The sequence below is a fragment of the Oncorhynchus kisutch genome, linkage group LG14, assembly GCF_002021735.2.
Source record: "Oncorhynchus kisutch isolate 150728-3 linkage group LG14, Okis_V2, whole genome shotgun sequence".
Taxonomy (NCBI): domain Eukaryota; kingdom Metazoa; phylum Chordata; class Actinopteri; order Salmoniformes; family Salmonidae; genus Oncorhynchus; species Oncorhynchus kisutch.
The window spans coordinates 73,175,971-73,196,304 of record NC_034187.2 but is presented as its reverse complement, the minus strand read 5'-3'; the positions used below and the strand labels follow the sequence as shown (position 1 = coordinate 73,196,304).

At 45.0% G+C, this 20,334-nt stretch overlaps 1 protein-coding gene across 5 annotated transcripts in view; it reads right to left on the bottom strand.

The window, feature by feature from the left end:
- LOC109904393 (cytoplasmic dynein 1 intermediate chain 1-like) overlaps nucleotides 1-20,334 on the bottom strand; it is a 129,455-nt gene that overhangs the window by 1,786 nt on the left and 107,335 nt on the right. For all 5 annotated transcript variants that reach the window (XM_031788911.1, XM_031788913.1, XM_031788909.1 and 2 more), the window contains 2 exons: nucleotides 12,297-12,437; nucleotides 7,684-7,809 (listed from right to left, as the gene is read on the bottom strand). In XM_031788911.1, coding sequence (XP_031644771.1) covers nucleotides 7,684-7,809; nucleotides 12,297-12,437 — 267 coding nt within the window. The remainder of the gene's footprint in view (nucleotides 1-7,683; nucleotides 7,810-12,296; nucleotides 12,438-20,334) is intronic.

The following is a 20,334-nucleotide window of genomic DNA, read 5'->3' as shown; positions in this document are numbered from 1 at the left end:
GGATAGTGCATTCGGAAAGTATTAAAACCCTTTTTTTATAAATGTTTGCAAATTTAGTTAAAAAAAACCTGGAAATATCACATTTACAAAAGTATTCTGACTACTTTGTTGAAGCACCTTTGGCATTGATTACAGCCTCGAGTCTTCTTGGGTATGACGCTACAAGCTTGGCACACCTGTATTTGGGGAGTTTCTCCTATTCTTCTCTGCAGATCCTCTCAAGCTTTGTCAGGTTGGATGGGGAGCGTCACTAAACAGCTATTTCAGGTCTTTCCAGAGATGTTCGATTGGGTTCAAGTCCGGGCTCTGGCTGGGCAACTCAAGGATATTCAGAGACTTGTCCCAAAACCACTCCTGCGTTATCTTGGCTGTGTGCTTAGGGTCAATGGCCTGTTGGAAGGTGAAACTTTGCCCCCAGTCTGAGGTCCTAAGCACTCTGGAGCAGGTTTCCATCAAGGATCTCTCTGTACTTTGCTCCATTCCTCTTTCCCTCAATCCTGACTGGTCTCCCAGTCCCTGCCAATGAAAACCATCCCCACAGCATGATGCTGCCACCACCATGCTTCACCGTAGGGATGGTGGCAGGTTTCCTCCAGACGTGATGCTTGGCATTCAGGCCAAAGAGTTTGATCTTGGTTTCATCAGACCAGAGAATCTTGTTTCTCATGGTCTGAGAGTCGTTTAGGTGTCTTTTGGTGAACTCCAAAAGACACCTAAAGCTGTCATGTGCCTTTTACTGAGGAGTGGCTTCCGTCTGGCCTCTCTACCATAAAGGCCTGATTGGTGGAGTGCTGCAGAGATGGTTGTCCTTCTGGAATGTTCTCCCATTTCCACAAAGGAACCCTGGAGCTCTGTCAGAGTGACCATTGTGTTCTTGGACACCTCCCTGACCAAGGCCCTTCTCCCCCGATTGCTCAGTTTGGCCAGGAGGCCCGCTCAAGGAAGAGTCTTGGTGGTTCCAAACTTCTTCCATTTAACAATGATGGAGGCCACTGTGTTCTTGGGGACCTTCAATGCTGCAGAAATGTTTTGGTACTCTTCCCCAGATCTGTGCCTCGTCACAATCCTGTCTCGGAGTTCAAATTCCTCGGACCTCATGGCTTGGGTTTTGTCTGACATGCACTGTCACCTGTGGGACCTTATATAGACAGGTGTGTGCATTTCTAAATCATGTTCAATCATAGCAAATGGTCTGAATACTTAATGTATTTTTAAAAATACATTTGAAAACATTTCTAAAATCGTGTTTTAGCTTTTTTGGATTTAATCCATTTTAAAATAAAGCTGTAACATAACAAATTGTGGAAAAGGGAAGGGGTCTGAAAACTTTCCAAATGCACTGTATTTGATTTTTGATTTGATTTAACCTTTAATTAAACAGGGAGTCACATTGAGATTAAACATCTATTTTACAAGAGGGCCCTGTAAACACTACAATAAAAACAGAATGATAAAACAACATACATATACAGTACCAGTCAAAAGTTTGGACACACCTACTCATTCAAGGTTTTTCTTGATTTGTACTATTTTCTACATTGTAGTAACCAGAAAAGTGTTAAACAAATCTAAATATATTTTATTTGAGATTCTTCAAAGTAGCCATTCTTTGCCTTGCTGACAGCTTTGCACACTCTTGTTACAGTATATGTATCCCCCCAAAATATATTTACCCCCAAATATATGGGAGATTGGAAATTATGCAAATAATTACATTGATAGAAGCCACACTCTATCTGCAATATTAAAGCTGATCTATTCAATGGCGCTATCTCTGTCATTTGGCAAGACCACAACAAGTTGAGTTGGCAAAAGCAGAAACCGGCTGGCACACAGAGTAACGCTTTTATGGGAATTACAATCAATTATAGGTTACAGGGAAAGCCAATGAAAGTATTTACAGAGCACTTAACGAGGTCAAGCAACATGAACTATAAAACCTCAGAGAACACAAAACAAAGCCAGTAACAAGAAACTATCCACATATTCATTCCTGATCACTGTACCATCTCACACACCAGAGACATTTATTCGTATTCTCTGAAAATATAATTCAGGATAATGAACTACTTCATTATGGTGTCTCTCCTATCGTGATGTGTGTTTCGTCCTATATGTTTATTTGATTAGTAATCCCCAGTCCCCGCAGGAGGCCTTTGGCCTTTTGGTAGGTTGTCATGGTAGATAAGAATTTGTTCTTAACCGACTTAGTTAAATAAAGGTTAAATAAAAATAAATATAGAGGTCCCGTGATCAACTGTAAGTGCTGATATTGTTAAGTGGAAATGTCTAGGAGCAACAAAGGCTCAGCCGCGAAGTGGTAGGCCATACAAGCTCACAGAACGGAACTGCCTCAGTGCTGAAACACGTACAAATCATCTGTCCTCGGTTGCAACACTCACTACTGAGTTCCAAACTGACTCTGGAAGCAACGTCAGCAAAATAACTGTTCGTCGGGAGCTTCATGAAATGGGTTTCCATGGCCGAGCAGCCACACACAAGCCTAAGATCACCATGCGCAATGCCAAGCGTCGGCAGGAGTGGTGTAAAGCTCACCGCCATTGGACTCTGGAGCAGTGGAAACTCGTTCCCTGGAGTGATGAATCATGCTTCACCTTCTGGCCGTCTGACGGACAAATCTGGGTTTGGCGGATGCCAGGAGAACGCTACCTGGCTCAATGCCATCTGTAAAGTTTGGTGGAGGAGGAATAATGGTCTGGGGCTGTTTTTCATGGTTCGGACTAGGGCCCTTAGTTCCAGTGAAGGGAAATATTTGTTACATTTTTATTTATATGTTTATATGGGACAAGAACATCCCTGGGCAAAACCTTCCCTAATCAGGACGACACTGGACCAATTGTGTGCCTCTCATGGATCTCCCGGTCACGGCCGGCTGCAACAGAGCCTGGACTCAAACCAGGATCTCTAGTGGCACATCTCTAGTGACACCTTAGACCACTGCACCACTCGGGAGGCCAGTGAAGGGATATCTTAATGCTACAGCATACAATGACATTGTAGACGATTCTGTGCTTCCAACTTTGTGGTAACAGTTTGGGGGAGGCCCTTTCCTGTTTCAGCATGACAATGCCCCCGTGTATAAAGCAAGGTCCATAAAGAAATGGTTTGTCGAGATCGGTGTGGAAGAACTCGACTGGCCTGCACAGAGCCCTAAACTCAACCCCATCGAATACCTTTGTGATGAATTGGAACACTGACTGCGAGCCAGGCCTAATCACCCAATATCAGTGCCTGGCTGATGCTCACTAATGCTCTAGTGGCTGAATGGAAGCAAATCCCTGCATCAATGTTCCAACATCTAGCAGAAAGCCTTCCCAGAAGAGTGGAGGCTGTTATAGCAGCAAACGGTGGACCAACTCCATATTAATGCCCATGATTTTGGAATGAGATGTTCGACGAGCGAGTGTCCACATACTTTTGGTAATGTAGGGTATGTCAGAATATCTATTTAACCTTTGTTTAGCCAGGTAATTGAGAACAAATTATATTTGATAATAACAATCTGGTGTAATATTATAATATAATGATATCATTGATTTTGAAAATAATAGCATTGGGGCATAAACAGCCTACTATGATTTTGTCCCAAATGTGGTACCCTAATCCCTATGGGCCATGATCAAAAGTAGTGCACTATATAGGGAATAGGGTTCCATTTGGGATGCATATTATGACTGTACCGATCAGCAGGACTATTTCCTCTTCACATTCCATCGTGTTGCATTGTTGCTAGACCTTCATCCCAATCCATTCTAGTTTTAGCTCTTTCTTTACGGTGTTTAATAGCTTCACTCCTTCCAGGAAATAAAAACCATTCAAACTTCACTAGAGGCTTTATTTATGAGCCACCATTACCATCAACCAACAGAGAGGGAGAAAGAGAGAGAGAGACAGAGAGAGAGAGATAAAGAGTGAGGGAGAGAGAGAGAGGGAGAGAGAGATAAATAGAAAGGGAGGGAGAGATAGGGAGATAAAGAGAGAGAGATAAAGAGTGAGGGAGAGAGAGGGAGAGAGCGAGGGATCAAGAGGGGGAGAGAGAGGGAGGGAAAGATAGGGGGAGGGAGAGAGGGAGGGAAAGATAGGGGAGAGAGAGAGGGAGGGAAAGATAGGGGGAGGGAAAAAGGGAGGGAAAGATAGGGGGAGGGAAAGATAGGGGGAGAGAGAAAAGGGCTGCCTGCGTCCCAAATTGCACCCTATTCCCTAAATAGTGTACTACATTTGACCAGAACCCTGGTCAAAAAAAGTTGGAGCCCTGTTCAAAAGTAGACTATATAGAGGATAGGATGCCATTTGGGACAGCCATGGACTGACCACACGTTAAACCCAGCCTCTCTCCAATTACCACACTACAGAAGGCACCCAAGACATCACACACACACACATAAGGCAAATAGCCCCAAAAGAGCCCTGCAAACATGGGATTCAGGGAGGTTGGCCACTTTGTGGTGAAGGTAAAAGTCATGTGGAGTCTGTTTTAAAAGAAAGAAGAATATAGGAGGGATAGAGGAGAAATTCCAACAGAAACATCAAGGACAATGCTGCCTGACGGGTTAATAAACACATATTAAGAGATGAACCACACACCAGGCCCTCAATGGAGTTTAGAGGTAATGTGCCTGCAGAACGGCTTGTATACATATGACTCACCCTCAGTGGCGAATATGAGACCCACATTTTTTGCAATAATAAAAAATAAATGTTATTTTGGCATTAATACGTGTCACATATCAGTTTGCAAACAATATATATATATAATTGAGTTAATAAAGCTGCATACAAACATGGTCTCTTTTTGGTTTCTTGGTCAAGGCAGCTCCAAAATGCAGGTGTTTCAGCATAGCTCAGTGCTTTCTGTGGTGGTGGAGCAAGCCGGCAGAAAATACGGAACGTTGCACCGTGATTGGCTCTGTGTTCTGTCACTCATGGGGACACTAGGTCACAGACCTTGAAAATTCTAGCCCCTTTTGTGCTGCCATAGAGTTACATTAGAAGTGCCCATCCAAAAAGGCTCAAGGTCTTTGGCCACAGATAAAATCACATCAAATTACGTTATATCTACATCATACTTTCAAAATCTAGCAGTCATCACCATGTAACAAGTCGACAATCTACTGGCGAATCCTTTTTAATCCTTGTCATATGAAGAGAAATAATGAAGAGAAATTATAGATAAAACGTATCGATGCTGATTGGCCATTGGACATAAACATTACACAAGAAGTTGGAAATCACAAATTCAACAATGAGTGGTTTGGAAGGAATCTGTAGCTAACTGCAAACATTGAAAATAAATCACTAGCCTGATATTCAGTGGAGTGGCTGTGTGGTACCAAGTCTAAGATTAAGGGTCTCTTTTCCTAGTTTAAAATTATAAACATTCAACATTGGCCATGCTGTTAATGAAGCATGATTTGTGCAAAGCTCAAAACAACTGAACTCGGTACTGCAAAATCTGACTTTAGTGAGTTCAAGACAACTGGGAACTCTGGAAAAATGAGGTATGACTGGGAAAATAAGTTTTGAACTTTCATCCAACTCGGAATTGTAAATCTGGAACTCGGGCCTCTTTTTAGAGCTACGACCTGAAGATCACTGACGCCATCATGATTCAACCTTTTTTTCCTTCGAGTTCCCAGATGTCTTGAAAGCACCATAAATCCAGAGAATGGCAGACTTTGATGACAAAATTGAGATATGTATACTGTAGCTAAGAAAGTAATACTAAGTGTATGTTGTGTAGTGAGCCTCACCCTAATAATTTGGTCTATTTTCACCTCTTAATTTCTCCTATTGTTCTCTTGGTGGTTCACATGTAGCCTATAACCTGTTTTTGAGAAATGGAATCATTGAATATTGTAAGAGCTTTCATTGTCTGCTTATATGCCCCCTTTATTTATCCTACGCTTCTGACTTGGTGTACAGGGAAAACACTGTAAGAACGGCCCATGTTCTGACTTTTGTCGCTGTACATTTCTGAACAAACAGTTATATTGACTTTGTCCGTCCTAGCTCTCTCATTAATGTATTAATCAAAATTACGGATTGCCTCTAATCTGCTTGTCGTCCCCTTATGCCATATTTTGTACATCTCAATTGTCAGTAGAAATCACATTTGTTTAAGCAAGACAGCCATATCAGCTATGCTTTTTTAAAAGGCAGTAAATTAGGCTGAATGAACTGCTTCGCTGCCAGACAAGGCTCAGCTGATAGTCAGGTGTAGCAGTGATAAGATGTCGGGACTGCTGTTGCGACAGCTTTACGTAGGCCCCGTTTGTCACCGTTATAGTGCTATTCATGTATTGCTTTAAACACCTTTAATAGAGTAATAGTGTTGTTATATATTTAACCAGGCAAGTCAGTTAAGAAAAAAAATCTTATTTAGAAGGACAGCCAACCAGTAGGTTAACTGCCTTGTTCAGAAGCAGAATGACAGATTTGTACCTTTTCAGCTCAGGGATTCGATCCAGAAACCTTTTGGTTACTGGCCCAACACTCTAACCACTAGGCTACCTGCCGTCCCCTATGGTGCAAAGAGTTATTTTTGTGCCCTTAATATCAAGCAAAACTTTTGAAGTCGAGAACAAAATTCTTAGTGTTGCAAACAAAAATAATGATATTGAAAGCAAAATATGAACCCATAAGTATTGATAGCAAAACAAAATATTGCAAGGAAATAATTTCATAATGCGAGAACAAATGAATTGTAAATGGATGCAAAAAAGTTACAAAAAAATGTATGACAGCGTGATTAAATAAAACGCCTCCCTCGTTCCTGCAATTATCCCTCTCTTTGGTTGTTACCCTGGCCTATACTTTGGCTGCCTTTTCTCCAGGTCCATGTTTTGGCACACTCAATCCAGCAACATACTGTAGCACCCACTGGGTCGGTCCTGACCGGTCCCTGGATGGGAGACCGGATGAAGCTGGAAGTGGTGAAAAAGAAACGCAAAAAAGAAACTTGCGGGAAGAAAAAAAATGAAGTGAAAAAAAAAAAAATCTGAGGGGAAAAAACATGAAACATTTACACTTCACAGGTGTCTGAAAACCACGTGTCTGATGTGAAGATGTAAAACAATCCATACATTCATGTGATTTGTACATGTGGTTTTTTGTAAGGGTACATACTTCTTCATGTAACTCAGTGGCGTAGCTCTGTCCATTGTGATAGTTCACCGAGAAATTCACCAAACAACTGGATTCTTCAGAATGTTAATACCGTAGAGATAAAACTAAATTGTTGATCTTTTTCTCTGGGGTTAATAGTACATAACAAACTAACTTATATGACAACACATTTTTTTCTCTATGCTTAATATTACATACCACCTAACCCATAGTCATATTCTCATGAGTTTTTTATACAGTATTACTGTAACATTCCCTAGAAAACTATAGTTTTGCTTACTCTAATGTAAACAGTGTTTATCTAACGATACTCTTAAAGGTTTTCTATGTAGTACCGGTATTAACATTCACAAGAAAACATGTGTTCTGCTAACTCACTCTGATGTAGACAATGCTGATCAAGAAAGGCAAAAAGACTTCTGTGAAGTAATGTGGGCCTACTTTGTGTTGGCACCCTGATCCCTACACAGCACCCTATAGGGCTCTGCTCAGATGTAGTGGGCCATTTGAGACTCAATCATAGTGTTCATATCATACCTCTCCTGCGTCGTAGATCCACAAACGGCCCTCTGAGTCACCCACGGCAACCTCCTTGCCCGCCGACCCCCAGCGCACCCTGTTTAGGGCGGAGGCTCCCTCGATGGTCACACTGGCTGTGGGGACCTGAGGCTCACACGGTTACACCAGTCAATCCATCCAGTTTGATCCACAAAGTACATTACAGTTATACAAACATACTTATTCCTAAAGGTACAGCCTGAACTGCCAGAGAGCAAGTGAAGGCGACAGCAGCAAGGAAAAACTCAGTACTACAATTTCAAGTTTCCCTCATAGCTGTAACAGTATAATGACACTGCCACCAGCAGAATGGTACATGTTTAGTACATTCTCACAGCCAGACTGGGGTCTTCATCCAGTAAACCTACGTCTGCTTCAGCTCCATGTGAAATAACAATATGAAACTTTTAATGAGCCACATAAATCTTCATAAAGCCCATTAAAGCAATACCCACCACAGCCTGTGGGCCATAGGCTGCTCAGGACTAATCAACACAGATGATCCCAAATGGCACCCTATTCCTTACATAGGGCGCTACTTTTGCCATGGGCCTTAGGGTTCCATTTGCGGTTCCATGTGTAGGGCATAGGGTTCCATTTGGGGCGCAGCCCCAGAGTAATTGCCCAATCCCAGATCAGTTTGTGCATTAGCTATTGCAGTCCAGCCAAAGGGGTTGGCTAAAGCAGAATCAGATCTGGGACCAGTCTATATATGATTATGTATGCTATCAGGGCCTGCTGAAGCACTATTGCATATGACAGACAGGATTAGTTTATGACACATGTCGTCGTTGGAGACAGAAGCCTCGGCATCACGTCGGCTAATACGACAGCTTCCCCGCGCTAGAGCAGGGCTAACCACAGACTGGCTGCTATTAGACTGACTGGAAGCTTCCACCAGACTCTCTGCTTAAATTGGCTGTGTGTTTGTGAAGGGGAAATGAGAACCAGGCCGCCCTCCACCGCTAGGCTAATGTCGTTATGATGGCTGCGTGTTTTTTAATATGTACATAACAATGGAGGGCTGTTGCCATTAGCAACAATGTGAACTATCTCAGATTGTATGTGTGTCTGTGTATGTGTGTGTGTGTGTGTGTGAGAGAGAGAAATAGGGATTGAGAGTGAGTCTGTGTGTGAGAGAGAGAGAGAAATAGGGAGTGAGAGTGAGTCTGTGTGTGTGTGTGTGTGAGAGAGAGAGAGAGAGAGAGAGAGAGAGAGAGAGAGAGAGAAATAGGGAGTGAGAGTGAGTCTGTGTGTGTGTGTGTGTGTGTGAGAGAGAGAGAGAGAGAGAGAGAGAGAGAGAGAGAGAGAGAGAGAAAAAAAAGAGAGTGTGTGTGTGTGTGTGAGAGAGAGAGAGAGAAAGAGAGTGTGTGTGTGTGAGAGAGAGAGAGAGAGAGAGAATGAGAGTGTGTGTGTGTGTGTGTGTGAGAGAGAGAGAGAGAGAGAGAGAGTGTGTGTGTGTGTGTGTGTGAGAGAGAGAGAGAGAGAGAGAGAGAGAGAGAGTGTGTGTCTCCAAATGTTTCTCATCAATCCATCCTTAACGAAGTGTTCCTTCAAACTACACTGAAGAGCCTGCTGTTGCTGAAGGACTGAAGGAAGGAACATCTACAGCTCAATCTCTCTGCTCCCCAGTCACCTGTCCCTGTTAGAGGATGGAATAAAGGGTCTCTGTTCATCAGAGTTGAGTTGAAATAGTGTTTTTAAATTTTTACCCCAATTTTGTGGTATCTCGTCCCATCGCTACAACTCCCGTACGGGCTCGGGAGAGACGAAGGCCATGCGTCCTCCAAAACACAACCCAACCAAGACGCACAGCTTCTTAACACAGCGCTCATCCAACCCGGAAGCTAGCTGCACCAATGTGTCACCGTGCACCTGGCAACCTTGGTTATCGTGCACTGCGCCCAGGCCCGCCACAGGAGTCACTGGTTCACGATGAGACAAGGATATCCCTACCTCCCAAACCCTCCCTAACCTGGACGATGCTAGGCCAAATGTTCATCGCCCCACGGACCTCCCAGTCACAGCCGGCTGCGACAGTGCCTGGGCGCGAACCCAGAGTCTCTGGTGGCACAGCTAGCGCTGCGATGCAGTGCCCTAGACCACTGCGCCACCCTGGAGGCCAGTTTTGGAAATCTTTAGCTGGCTGTGCTTGATTGAAGCAAATGGAAGCAATGGTATAGTTCCAAAAGTGCAAGGCCCAAATGTCACAGCTCATATCAAAGAGCTAGGTCAGAGGTTAAAAATGCGAGAGAGGAATGGTGGAGATAAGGAGCGAGAGACCAGATTTATAATTAGAGAGGAGGGTCTGTGGACACGGTATCCGTGGAAACGCCGAAAAGAGGGAGCGGTTGCCCCTTTCATCTCTACTTTGACCTGAGCCATGAAAGGGAGACCTCCGTGCCCCCCTCCTCGCCCCTCGGTAACTCAACGTAGACAGAGGGCCAATGCCTCTGGGGGAGAAGGTCGGTGTTTTGATTATTCCACCTTAAGATGGTTTAGTTTGTTGTGACAGGACAGTACTGGAGGGAGCCCTCCTACCTGGGAGAGACTAAGGCTGTGAATCAATTTGTGACCAGCATCCCATTGACATACCGACTAGCCAAATACTAAAACTTAACCTCACCTTAACCCTAACCATAACCCCCTAAACCTAACCTAATTTTAACCAATTTTGAAATGCAACATTGGTTTCCTGATCAGGCACATTCCCTTTCTAGCTATGGGTGTGGTAGCCTAGATGTCAGACTGTGGGTGTATTCAACAATGCTACATAGTGATTGAAGACTTGCCCAACAAGGAGGGGCAAAGACCAAGGACTGGGCTATCTAGAAAAGCAGCATACTGGCACCAAGAGGTTAGGGGTGGAGTAGCTTTCTCTGTAACCTAGCATACCTTTACCCTGACAACACATGCCATAAATAACATATTTTTGATTTGTGATCAATTACTACGGCTGTGCCCCAAATGGCTCTCTTCTCACTATGGGCATTAAAAGTAGTGCATTATAGTGTACTAAACATGAGGAACACCTTCTTAATATTGAGTTGCACCCCCCTTTGCCCCCAGAACAGCCTCAATTCGTCAGGCCAGGGACTCTAAGGTGTCGAAAGCGTTCCACAGGGATGCTGGCCAAAGTTGACTCCAATGCTTCCCACAGTTGTGTCAAGTTGGCTGGATGTCCTTTGGGTGGTGGACTATTCTTTATACACACGGTTGAGTATGAAAAACCCAGCAGTGTTGCAGTTCTTGACACAATTTCTCAATTGTCTCAAGGCTTAAAAATCCTTATTCAACCCGTCTCCTCCCCTTCATCTACAATGATTGAAGTGGATTTAGTGACATCAATAAAGGATCATATCTTTCACCTGGATTCACCTGGTCAGTCTATGTCACGGAAAGAGCAGGTGTTCATAATGTTTTGTACACTCAGTGTTTAGGGAATAGGGTGCCATTTGGGATGTAACCATGAAAGAAGCCATCCAGTGTCAAGTGACAAATCCAGGGTCGACTATCAAACTAATGTTTAGATCTGAAAGATGTATTTCTATCTCTGCATGGGACTGAAAACGAGTGGTCTGTGGGCTGCTGGGACAGGATTTGGACATGGTTGGAGTGGAGGAGAGCATTATGGGATAGTTGTAGGAGTGTTAGATGATGGTTGTGGGAGTGTTTGGGTACTGGTGTGACATGGTTGAGTGGGGAGGGGAGGAGAAGGGAGCGTTAGGGGATGATTATGGGAGCGTTGATGGGGAATTTGGTGGGAGGGATCGGTTGTGGAAGCCAAGGTTTGAGGGGTTTGGAGATGGGAGTGTTATGGGTTGGTTGTGGGAGCGTTGATGGGGCGTTTGATGGGAGCGGAGTGAGGAGATGTCACCGATCTGATTTAGGGAGAACTTGTGGGGAAGGGAACGCCCACACAGAGAGGGCTGCTGGGACTGCTGGTGGCTGTGTGGTTTGGCTCCACACAAGAGAGGCTCTGGGGACAAACACACACACACACACACGAATACACACACACTAATACACACACAAACAAGAACACACACACGTGCAAACACACACACAGGCGCACACAAGCGCACACACACACACACAAGCACGCGCACACACACACACAGACCAAAATCACACACACACAATCAAGCACACACAGACATACATACAGATACACACACAAAACAAGTACACACACACACAAGAGTGCACACACACACACAAACAAGCGCACACACACACACACACAATCAAGCACACACAGACATACATACAGATACACACACACACACACAAGCGCACACACACACACAGACCAAAATCCCACACACAATCAAGCACACACACACAGACATACATACAGATACACACGAGGACATGCCAGAACAATACAGTGACAGAGCATGAGACATGTTTCTCTCTCTCTGTCTCTGTCTAACACACACACACACACACACACACACACACACACACACACACACACACACACACACACACACACACACACACACACACACACACACACACACACACACACACACACACACACACACACACACACACACACACACACACACACACACACACACAGTCACCTCTGTGTCATTGTTGAGGTTCCACAGATCAAGACGGCCCATCCCGTCCACGGCGGCAAACAGAGCTGGGTGCACAGGGGACCACATGACATCATAGACGTAGTCAGCATTGTCCTCAAAGGAGTAGAGGGGTTTATTGTGCTGAAACACACAGAGAGAGATAGGTTAGTGAGTCGGAATAGTTTCTCCCGACCCCTCCTGTCTTAGCCTCCAGTATTTATGCTGCAATAGTCTATGTGTCGGGGAACTAGGGTTAGTCTGTTATATCTGGAGTATTTCTCCTGTCTTATCTAGTGTCCTGTGTGAATTTTAGCATGCTCTCTGTAATTCTCTCTCTCTCTCTGCCTCTCCCTCCCCTCCAGAGGACCTGAGCCCTAGGACCATGCCTCTGGACTACCTGGCTTGATGACTCTTTGCTGTCCCCAGTCCACCTGGTCGTGCTGCTGCTCCAGTTTCAACTGTTCTGCCTGCGACTAGGGAACCCTGACATGTTCACCGGATGTGCTACCTTGTCCCAGACCTGCTGTTTTCGACTCATTTTCTCTACCGCACCTGCTGTTTGTAACTCTGAATGCTCGGCTATGAAAAGCCAACTAACATTTACTCATGAGGTGCTGACCTGTTGCACACGTTACAACTACTGTGATTATTATTATTTTTTTGACCCTGCAGGTGATCTATGAACGTTTGAACACCTTGGCCATGTACTGTTATATCTCCACCTGGCACAGCCAGAAGAGGACTGGCCATCCCTCAGAGCCTGGTTCCTCTCCAGGTATATTCCTAGGTTCCTGCCTTTCTAGGGAGTTTTTCCTAGCCACCGTGCTTCTACATCTGCATTGCTTGCTGTTTGGGGTTTTAGACAGGGTTTCTGTATAGCACTTTGTGACATCGGCTGATGTAAAAAGGACTTTATAAATACATTTGATTGATTTGATTGAAAAGGAGGATAGAGAGAGAGAGAGAGGGGGCAGTGAGAGAGAGGGAGGCAGAGAGAGAGAGATAGAGAGATGGGAGGTAGAGAGAGGGGGGACAGAGAAGGAGGTAGAGAGAGAGAGATAGAGAGAGAGAGATGGGAGATAGAGAGAGAGAGAGGCAGAGTGGGGGGGGGGGCAGAGAGAGAGAGAGGCAGAGAGAGGGGGGACAGAGAAGGAGGTAGAGAGAGAGAGACAGAGAGAGAGATGGGAGGTAGAGAGAGAGAGAGGCAGAGAGAGGGGGCAGTGAGAGAGAGGGAGGCAGAGAGAGAGAGAGATAGAGAGAGAGAGATGGGAGATAGAGAGAGAGAGAGGCAGAGAGGGGGGGGCAGAGAGAGAGAGAGATAGAGATGGGAGGTAGAGAGAGAGAGGGGCAGAGAGGGGGGGACAGAGAAGGAGGTAGAGAGAGAGAGAAAGAGGGATAGAGATAGAGGGAGAAAAAGGGAGGCAGTAGACAGTCTGGCCCCACTGCAGCCTTGGGGTCTGTCTGGGAAAGGCATAATTAAAAAGCTTTGCACATTCACACAGTGTCATAAAAAACAGAAGACATGAAAGTCTCCCTCTCCAAAGCTGTACTGTAACCTTAGTGGAACAGCTGTCTGAGGGGAAGAATGAAAGAACAAACAGAGGGAGAGAAAGAGTGGGAAGAGAGAGAGACAGGAGGAAAGACATAGACAGAGGTAAGGGGGCATAAAAGGGAGGGAGCAGAGAGAGAGAAGAGGCAGACAGCGAGAGACAGAAAGGAAGAGAAAGAGCGAGATAGAGATGGAGAATCCCCCTCCAATCCACCCCCCCCCCCTCCTCCCACGCCTGTCAGAGCGAATTCCATAGGGTTGCTAAATGCATTCTGGACAGGTAGGGAGTGGGAGTCAGGTAGGCTGAGACAGGTAGGGAGTGGGAGTCAGGTAGGCTGAGACAGGTAGAGAGTAGGAGTCAGGTAGACTGAGACAGGTAGGGAGTAGGAGTCAGGTAGACTGAGACAGGTAGGGAGTAGGAGTCAGGTAGACTGAGACAGGTAGGGAGTGGGAGTCAGGTAGGCTGAGACAGGTAGAGAGTGGTAGTCAGGTAGGCTGATACACGTAGAGAGTGGGAGTCAGGTAGACTAAGCTGAGACAGGTAGGGAGTGGGAGTCAGGTAGGCTGTTACAGGTAGAGAGTGGGAGTCAGGTAGGTTGAGACAGGTAGGGAGTGGGAGTCAGGTAGGCTGAGACAGGTAGAGAGTGGGAGTCAGGTAGGCTAGGCTGAGACAGGTAGGGAGTGGGAGTCAGGTAGGCTGAGACAGGTAGAGAGTGGGAGTCAGGTAGGCTGAGACAGGTAGGGAGCGGGAGTCAGGTAGGCTGAGACAGGTAGAGAGTGGGAGTCAGGTAGTCTGAGACAGGTAGAGAGTGGGAGTCAGGTAGTCTGAGACAGGTAGGGAGTGGGAGTCAGGTAGGCTGAGACAGGTAGAGAGTGGGAGTCCGGTAGGCTGAGACAGGTAGGGAGTGGGAGTCAGGTAGGCTGAGACAGGTAGGGAGTGGGAGTCAGGTAGACTGAGACAGGTAGAGAGTGGGAGTCAGGTAGGCTGAGACAGGTAGGGAGTGGGAGTCAGGTAGGCTAGGCTGAGACAGGTAGGGAGTGGGAGTCAGGTAGGCTAGGCTGAGACAGGTAGGGAGTGGTAGTCAGGTAGGCTGAGACAGGTAGGGAGTGGGAGTCAGGTAGGCTAGGCTGAGACAGGTAGGGAGTGGGAGTCAGGTAGGCTAGGCTGAGACAGGTAGGGAGTGGGAGTCAGGTAGGCTGAGACAGGTATGGAGTGGGAGTCAGGTAGGCTAGGCTGAGACAGGTAGGGAGTGGGAGTCAGGTAGGCTGAGACAGGTAGAGAGTGGGAGTCAGGTAGGCTGAGACAGGTAGAGAGTGGGAGTCAGGTAGGCTGAGACAGGTAGAGAGTGGGAGTCAGGTAGGCTAGGCTGAGACAGGTAGGGAGTGGGAGTCAGGTAGGCTGAGACAGGTATGGAGTGGGAGTCAGGTAGGCTAGGCTGAGACAGGTAGGGAGTGGGAGTCAGGTAGGCTGAGACAGGTAGAGAGTGGGAGTCAGGTAGGCTGAGACAGGTAGGGAGCGGGAGTCAGGTAGGCTGAGACAGGTATGGAGTGGGAGTCAGGCTGAGACATAAAGACAGACCGCTTGGGAGGAATGTGCTCTCTCTCCCCTCCTCCCATCCCTTTCTCATCTCCCCTCTCCCTGCACTTCTCCTCTCCTTCCCCAGCCCCTCCCCTCTCCCAAGGGAAGGGACAGGAATGCATACACACCTGACCACAGCAACCTACTACTAATCTCTCTCTCTCTCTCTCTTCTATTTTCTGAGACATATAGCAGTCCCTGATATTTGTGGGCAAAAAGGCTTGATGTAGATTCCAAAAAGTAGATTCCAAACCGTAGATTCCAAACTGTAGATTCCAAACGGTGCTTATTCCACATCCTTTCCAACCCCTTGGCTAAAAACAGCTCTGCGCTCACAGGGGAAAAAACTGCCGCTCTGAATTATCTCCATTCATTAAAATCACAATTGAACCAACACCCATCTATTTTTGTGACTACCTGGACCTACCAGTTGGTTATGAAGTACTGAAACCAAACCATGTTTGAATGAAAAGTATTTTAATACACATAAAAAGATGAATGTAACAAAACTCCAAATGTCATATTAAACAGCATACAAACACTAAATATGTCAGGAGCCAGACAGGGAGCCTAAGAAGGAATGAAAATGAATTATTTAAGCTATATTATTTCAATTATTTTAAGGCTATAGCCTACAAAGAAATACATTGTGAAGCATTTGCTAGAGCAACACTCTAGGCTGGTAAGGACATTAACCTCAACATTTTGTTGCATTAAATCATCATAGTTTATGCATTGAACATATAGGCTGTGACTTACTTAAAATGAAAAACAAATGAAATGAAAATGCCTCATTAGGCTTGTTCTACAGCAGAGTATGTGAGCAGAGTGAGGAGTGGAGTGAGGAGTGGAGTGTGCCCAATTTGACTGGAGCTCGGAGCGAGATTCCCAAAGGCTGGAGCGTCGGCCTTCTCGCCTTGTGTACTGCTATAACCCCTTGTCATGGAATTCACAAAATATTTTCATAAAGAAAGTGATAAAACACACAGGCGCAAAATCAAGGTGACTTACAAAGATCAGGACCAAAACCAAGAGAGGGAGTGTGGTGATGTAATGTCCACAACTAAAAAATCTGAAAAGACATATCCTGAAAGCATGACGGTGTACTTACTACATGCACATGCTAACAGAAAGGCATGAGGTGGGCAGATAAAACCAAAACCAAAACTATGCATCCTTGCCCAGCCTGGCAAGAGTGGCACAAAGGGTGTTTATCATCCCCAGTGGCTTTGTAAGCGTGGAGAGGATATTCTGCACTTCTGACCTGCTCTAAAGACACCATCAAATGACCCTGTAGCCACATACTCTGGCCAAACTCATGTTTCTAAAAATAAATTCAAAGGCAAACTGGAGGTTGAACAGAGAGAATCCTGGTCTGTAGATTCCAAACTGGAGGTTGAACAGAGAGAATCGTGGTCTGTAGATTCCAAACTGGAGGTTGAACAGAGAGAATCCTGGTCTGTAGATTCCAAACTGGAGTTTAAACAGAGAGAATCGTGGTCTGTAGATTCCAAACTGGAGTTTAAACAGAGAGAATCCTGGTCTGTAGATTCCAAACTGGAGTTTAAACAGAGAGAATCGTGGTCTGTAGATTCCAAACTGGAGTTCCAACAGAGAGAATCCTGGTCTGTAGATTCCAAACTAAAGTTCCAAAGGAGAATCCTGGTCTGTAGATTCCAAACTGGAGTTTAAACAGAGAGAATCCTGGTCTGTAGATTCCAAACTGGAGTTCCAACAGAGAGAATCCTGGTCTGTAGATTCCAAACTGGAGTTTAAACAGAGAGAATCCTGGTCTGTAGATTCCAAACTGCAGTTTAAACAGAGAGAATCCTGGTCTGTAGATTCCAAACTGAAGATCAAAAGGAGAATCCTGGTCTGTAGATTCCAAACTGGAGTTTAAACAGAGAGAATCCTGGTCTGTAGATTCCAAACTGGAGATTAAACAGAGAGAATCGTGGTCTGTAGATTCCAAACCAAAGTTCCAAAGGAGAATCCTGGTCTGTAGATTCCAAACTAAAGTTCCAACAGAGAGAATCCTGGTCTGTAGATTCCAAACTGGAGATTAAACAGAGAGAATCGTGGTCTGTAGATTCCAAACCAAAGTTCCAAAGGAGAATCCTGGTCTGTAGATTCCAAACTGGAGTTTAAACAGAGAGAATCCTGGTCTGTAGATTCCAAACTGGAGTTTAAACAGAGAGAATCCTGGTCTGTAGATTCCAAACTGGAGTTTGAACAGAGAGAATCCTGGTCTGTAGATTCCAAACTGGAGTTCCAACAGAGAGAATCCTGGTCTGTAGATTCCAAACTAAAGTTCCAAAGGAGAATCCTGGTCTGTAGATTCCAAACTGGATTTTAAACAGAGAGAATCCTGGTCTGTAGATTCCAAACTGGAGTTCCAACAGAGAGAATCCTGGTCTGTAGATTCCAAACTAAAGTTCCAAAGGAGAATCCTGGTCTGTAGATTCCAAACTGGAGTTTAAACAGAGAGAATCCTGGTCTGTAGATTCCAAACTAAAGTTCCAAAGGAGAATCCTGGTCTGTAGATTCCAAACTGGAGTTTAAACAGAGAGAATCCTGGTCTGTAGATTCCAAACTGGAGTTCCAACAGAGAGAATCCTGGTCTGTAGATTCCAAACTGGAGTTTAAACAGAGAATCCTGGTCTGTAGATTCCAAACTGAAGATCAAAAGGAGAATCCTGGTCTGTAGATTCCAAACTGGAGTTTAAACAGAGAGAATCCTGGTCTGTAGATTCCAAACTAAAGTTCCAACAGAGAGAATCCTGGTCTGTAGATTCCAAACTGGAGATTAAACAGAGAGAATCGTGGTCTGTAGATTCCAAACCAAAGTTCCAAAGGAGAATCCTGGTCTGTAGATTCCAAACTGGAGATTAAACAGAGAGAATCCTGGTCTGTAGATTCCAAACTGGAGTTTAAACAGAGAGAATCCTGGTCTGTAGATTCCAAACTGGAGTTTGAACAGAGAGAATCCTGGTCTGTAGATTCCAAACTGGAGTTTAAACAGAGAGAATCCTGGTCTGTAGATTCCAAACTGGAGTTTGAACAGAGAGAATCCTGGTCTGTAGATTCCAAACTGGAGTTTAAACAGAGAGAATCCTGGTCTATAGATTCCAAACTGGAGTTTAAACAGAGAGAATCCTGGTCTGTAGATTCCAAACTAGAGTTTAAACAGAGAGAATCCTGGTCTGTAGATTCCAAACTAAAGTTCCAAAGGAGAATCCTGGTCTGTAGATTCCAAACTAGAGTTTAAACAGAGAGAATCCTGGTCTGTAAATTCCAAACTGGAGTTTAAACAGAGAGAATCCTGGTCTATAGATTCCAAAATGGAGGTTGAACAGAGAGAATCCTGGTCTGCCTTTACTCCAGTTGTTCCATTCATTCAGTCTCCAACAAACATATTAAATGACACCCTATTCCCTATTTAATGCACTACTTTTAACCACAGCTATATATAGGAAATATGGTTCCATTTGTTGGGAAACAGAAGGGGCAGAAAAGTTATTATAAAGTACTTTATGAATGTGATCTGGCTAAGGACATCAGGTCAAATCAGGCCAAGTAGTGGAATGAAAATCGTATGATGAGTAGGCTTCCTTCATTCACACAATCAAGCCAGAGAGACACTTATTATAATAATGATCAATCAGCTGAACTGTGACTTAGCATGAATGAGCACACCTATTTCATAAATTTGAGGCTAAAAATCACCATGGTCTCCTATCAGACATTATCTGTGTCAAAATGGCACCCTATTCCTTAGTCTAGTGCACTATATAGGGAAGAGAATGCCCATTTTGCGTACTACTTACTAGTATACTATAGGGTGCTATTTCAGACACAGAAACGGTTTTCTAAGGTCATAACTAGGCCTAAGCAGTTAAGTTATGCGCCCTCAGTCTCTAGACGTCTCCCTGTCAACATCAGAGTCAGGCAGCTCACAACCCATATGGTTTCATAACCACAATATTTGCGCCGCTGAGTGTAAAAACACATTCAGAGTATTGCATTCCTGCCTGTTGAACTCTCTGTGGAGAGAGCTGTGTCGTTTGATGGCGTTGATTGGCAAGGCGAATGTAAACCTCTATGGTAAACTTAGGTAAGCAAAGGTTAGCCAGCTGTGCCCACAACCGCGCACAATGGTGTGCCCACAACCACACACATGCACGCACACGCACACCTTAACAAAAAGGCAGGTGCGTAGATCAGAAAACCAGTCAATATCTGGTGTGACCACCATTTACCTCATGCAGCGCGACACATCTCCTTCGCATAGAGTTGATCAGGCTGTTGATTGTGGCCTGTGGAATGTTGTCCCACTCCTCTTCAATGGCTGTGCGAAGTTGCTGGATATTGGCAGGAACTGGAACATGTACATCCAGAGCATCCCACACATGCTCAATGGGTGACATGTCTGGTGAGTATGCTGGCCATGGAAGAACTGGGACATTTTCAGCTTCCAGGAATTGTGTACAGATCCTTGCGACAAGGGGCCATGCATTATCATGCTGAAACATGAGGTGGTGGCGGCGAATTAATGGCAAGACAATGGGCCACAGGATCTCGCCACGGTATCTTTGTGCATTCAAATTGCTATCAATAAAATGCAATTGTGTTCGTTGTCCTTAGCTTATGCCTGCCCATACCATAACCTCACCGCCACCATGTGTAACGCTTGTCGTCTGGAGAAAGAGAGGAGGACCAATGCGCAGCGTGGTAAGTGTCCATTATTTTAATAAAACAACTGAACACTGAACAAAACAACAAAAACGACAAACAAACAGTCCTGTAAGGTGGCGAAAAACAATAAACAGAAAATAATCACCCACAAAACACAGGTGGGAAAAGGCTCCCTAAGTACAACAAACGACACCTACCTCTGACTGAGAACCATA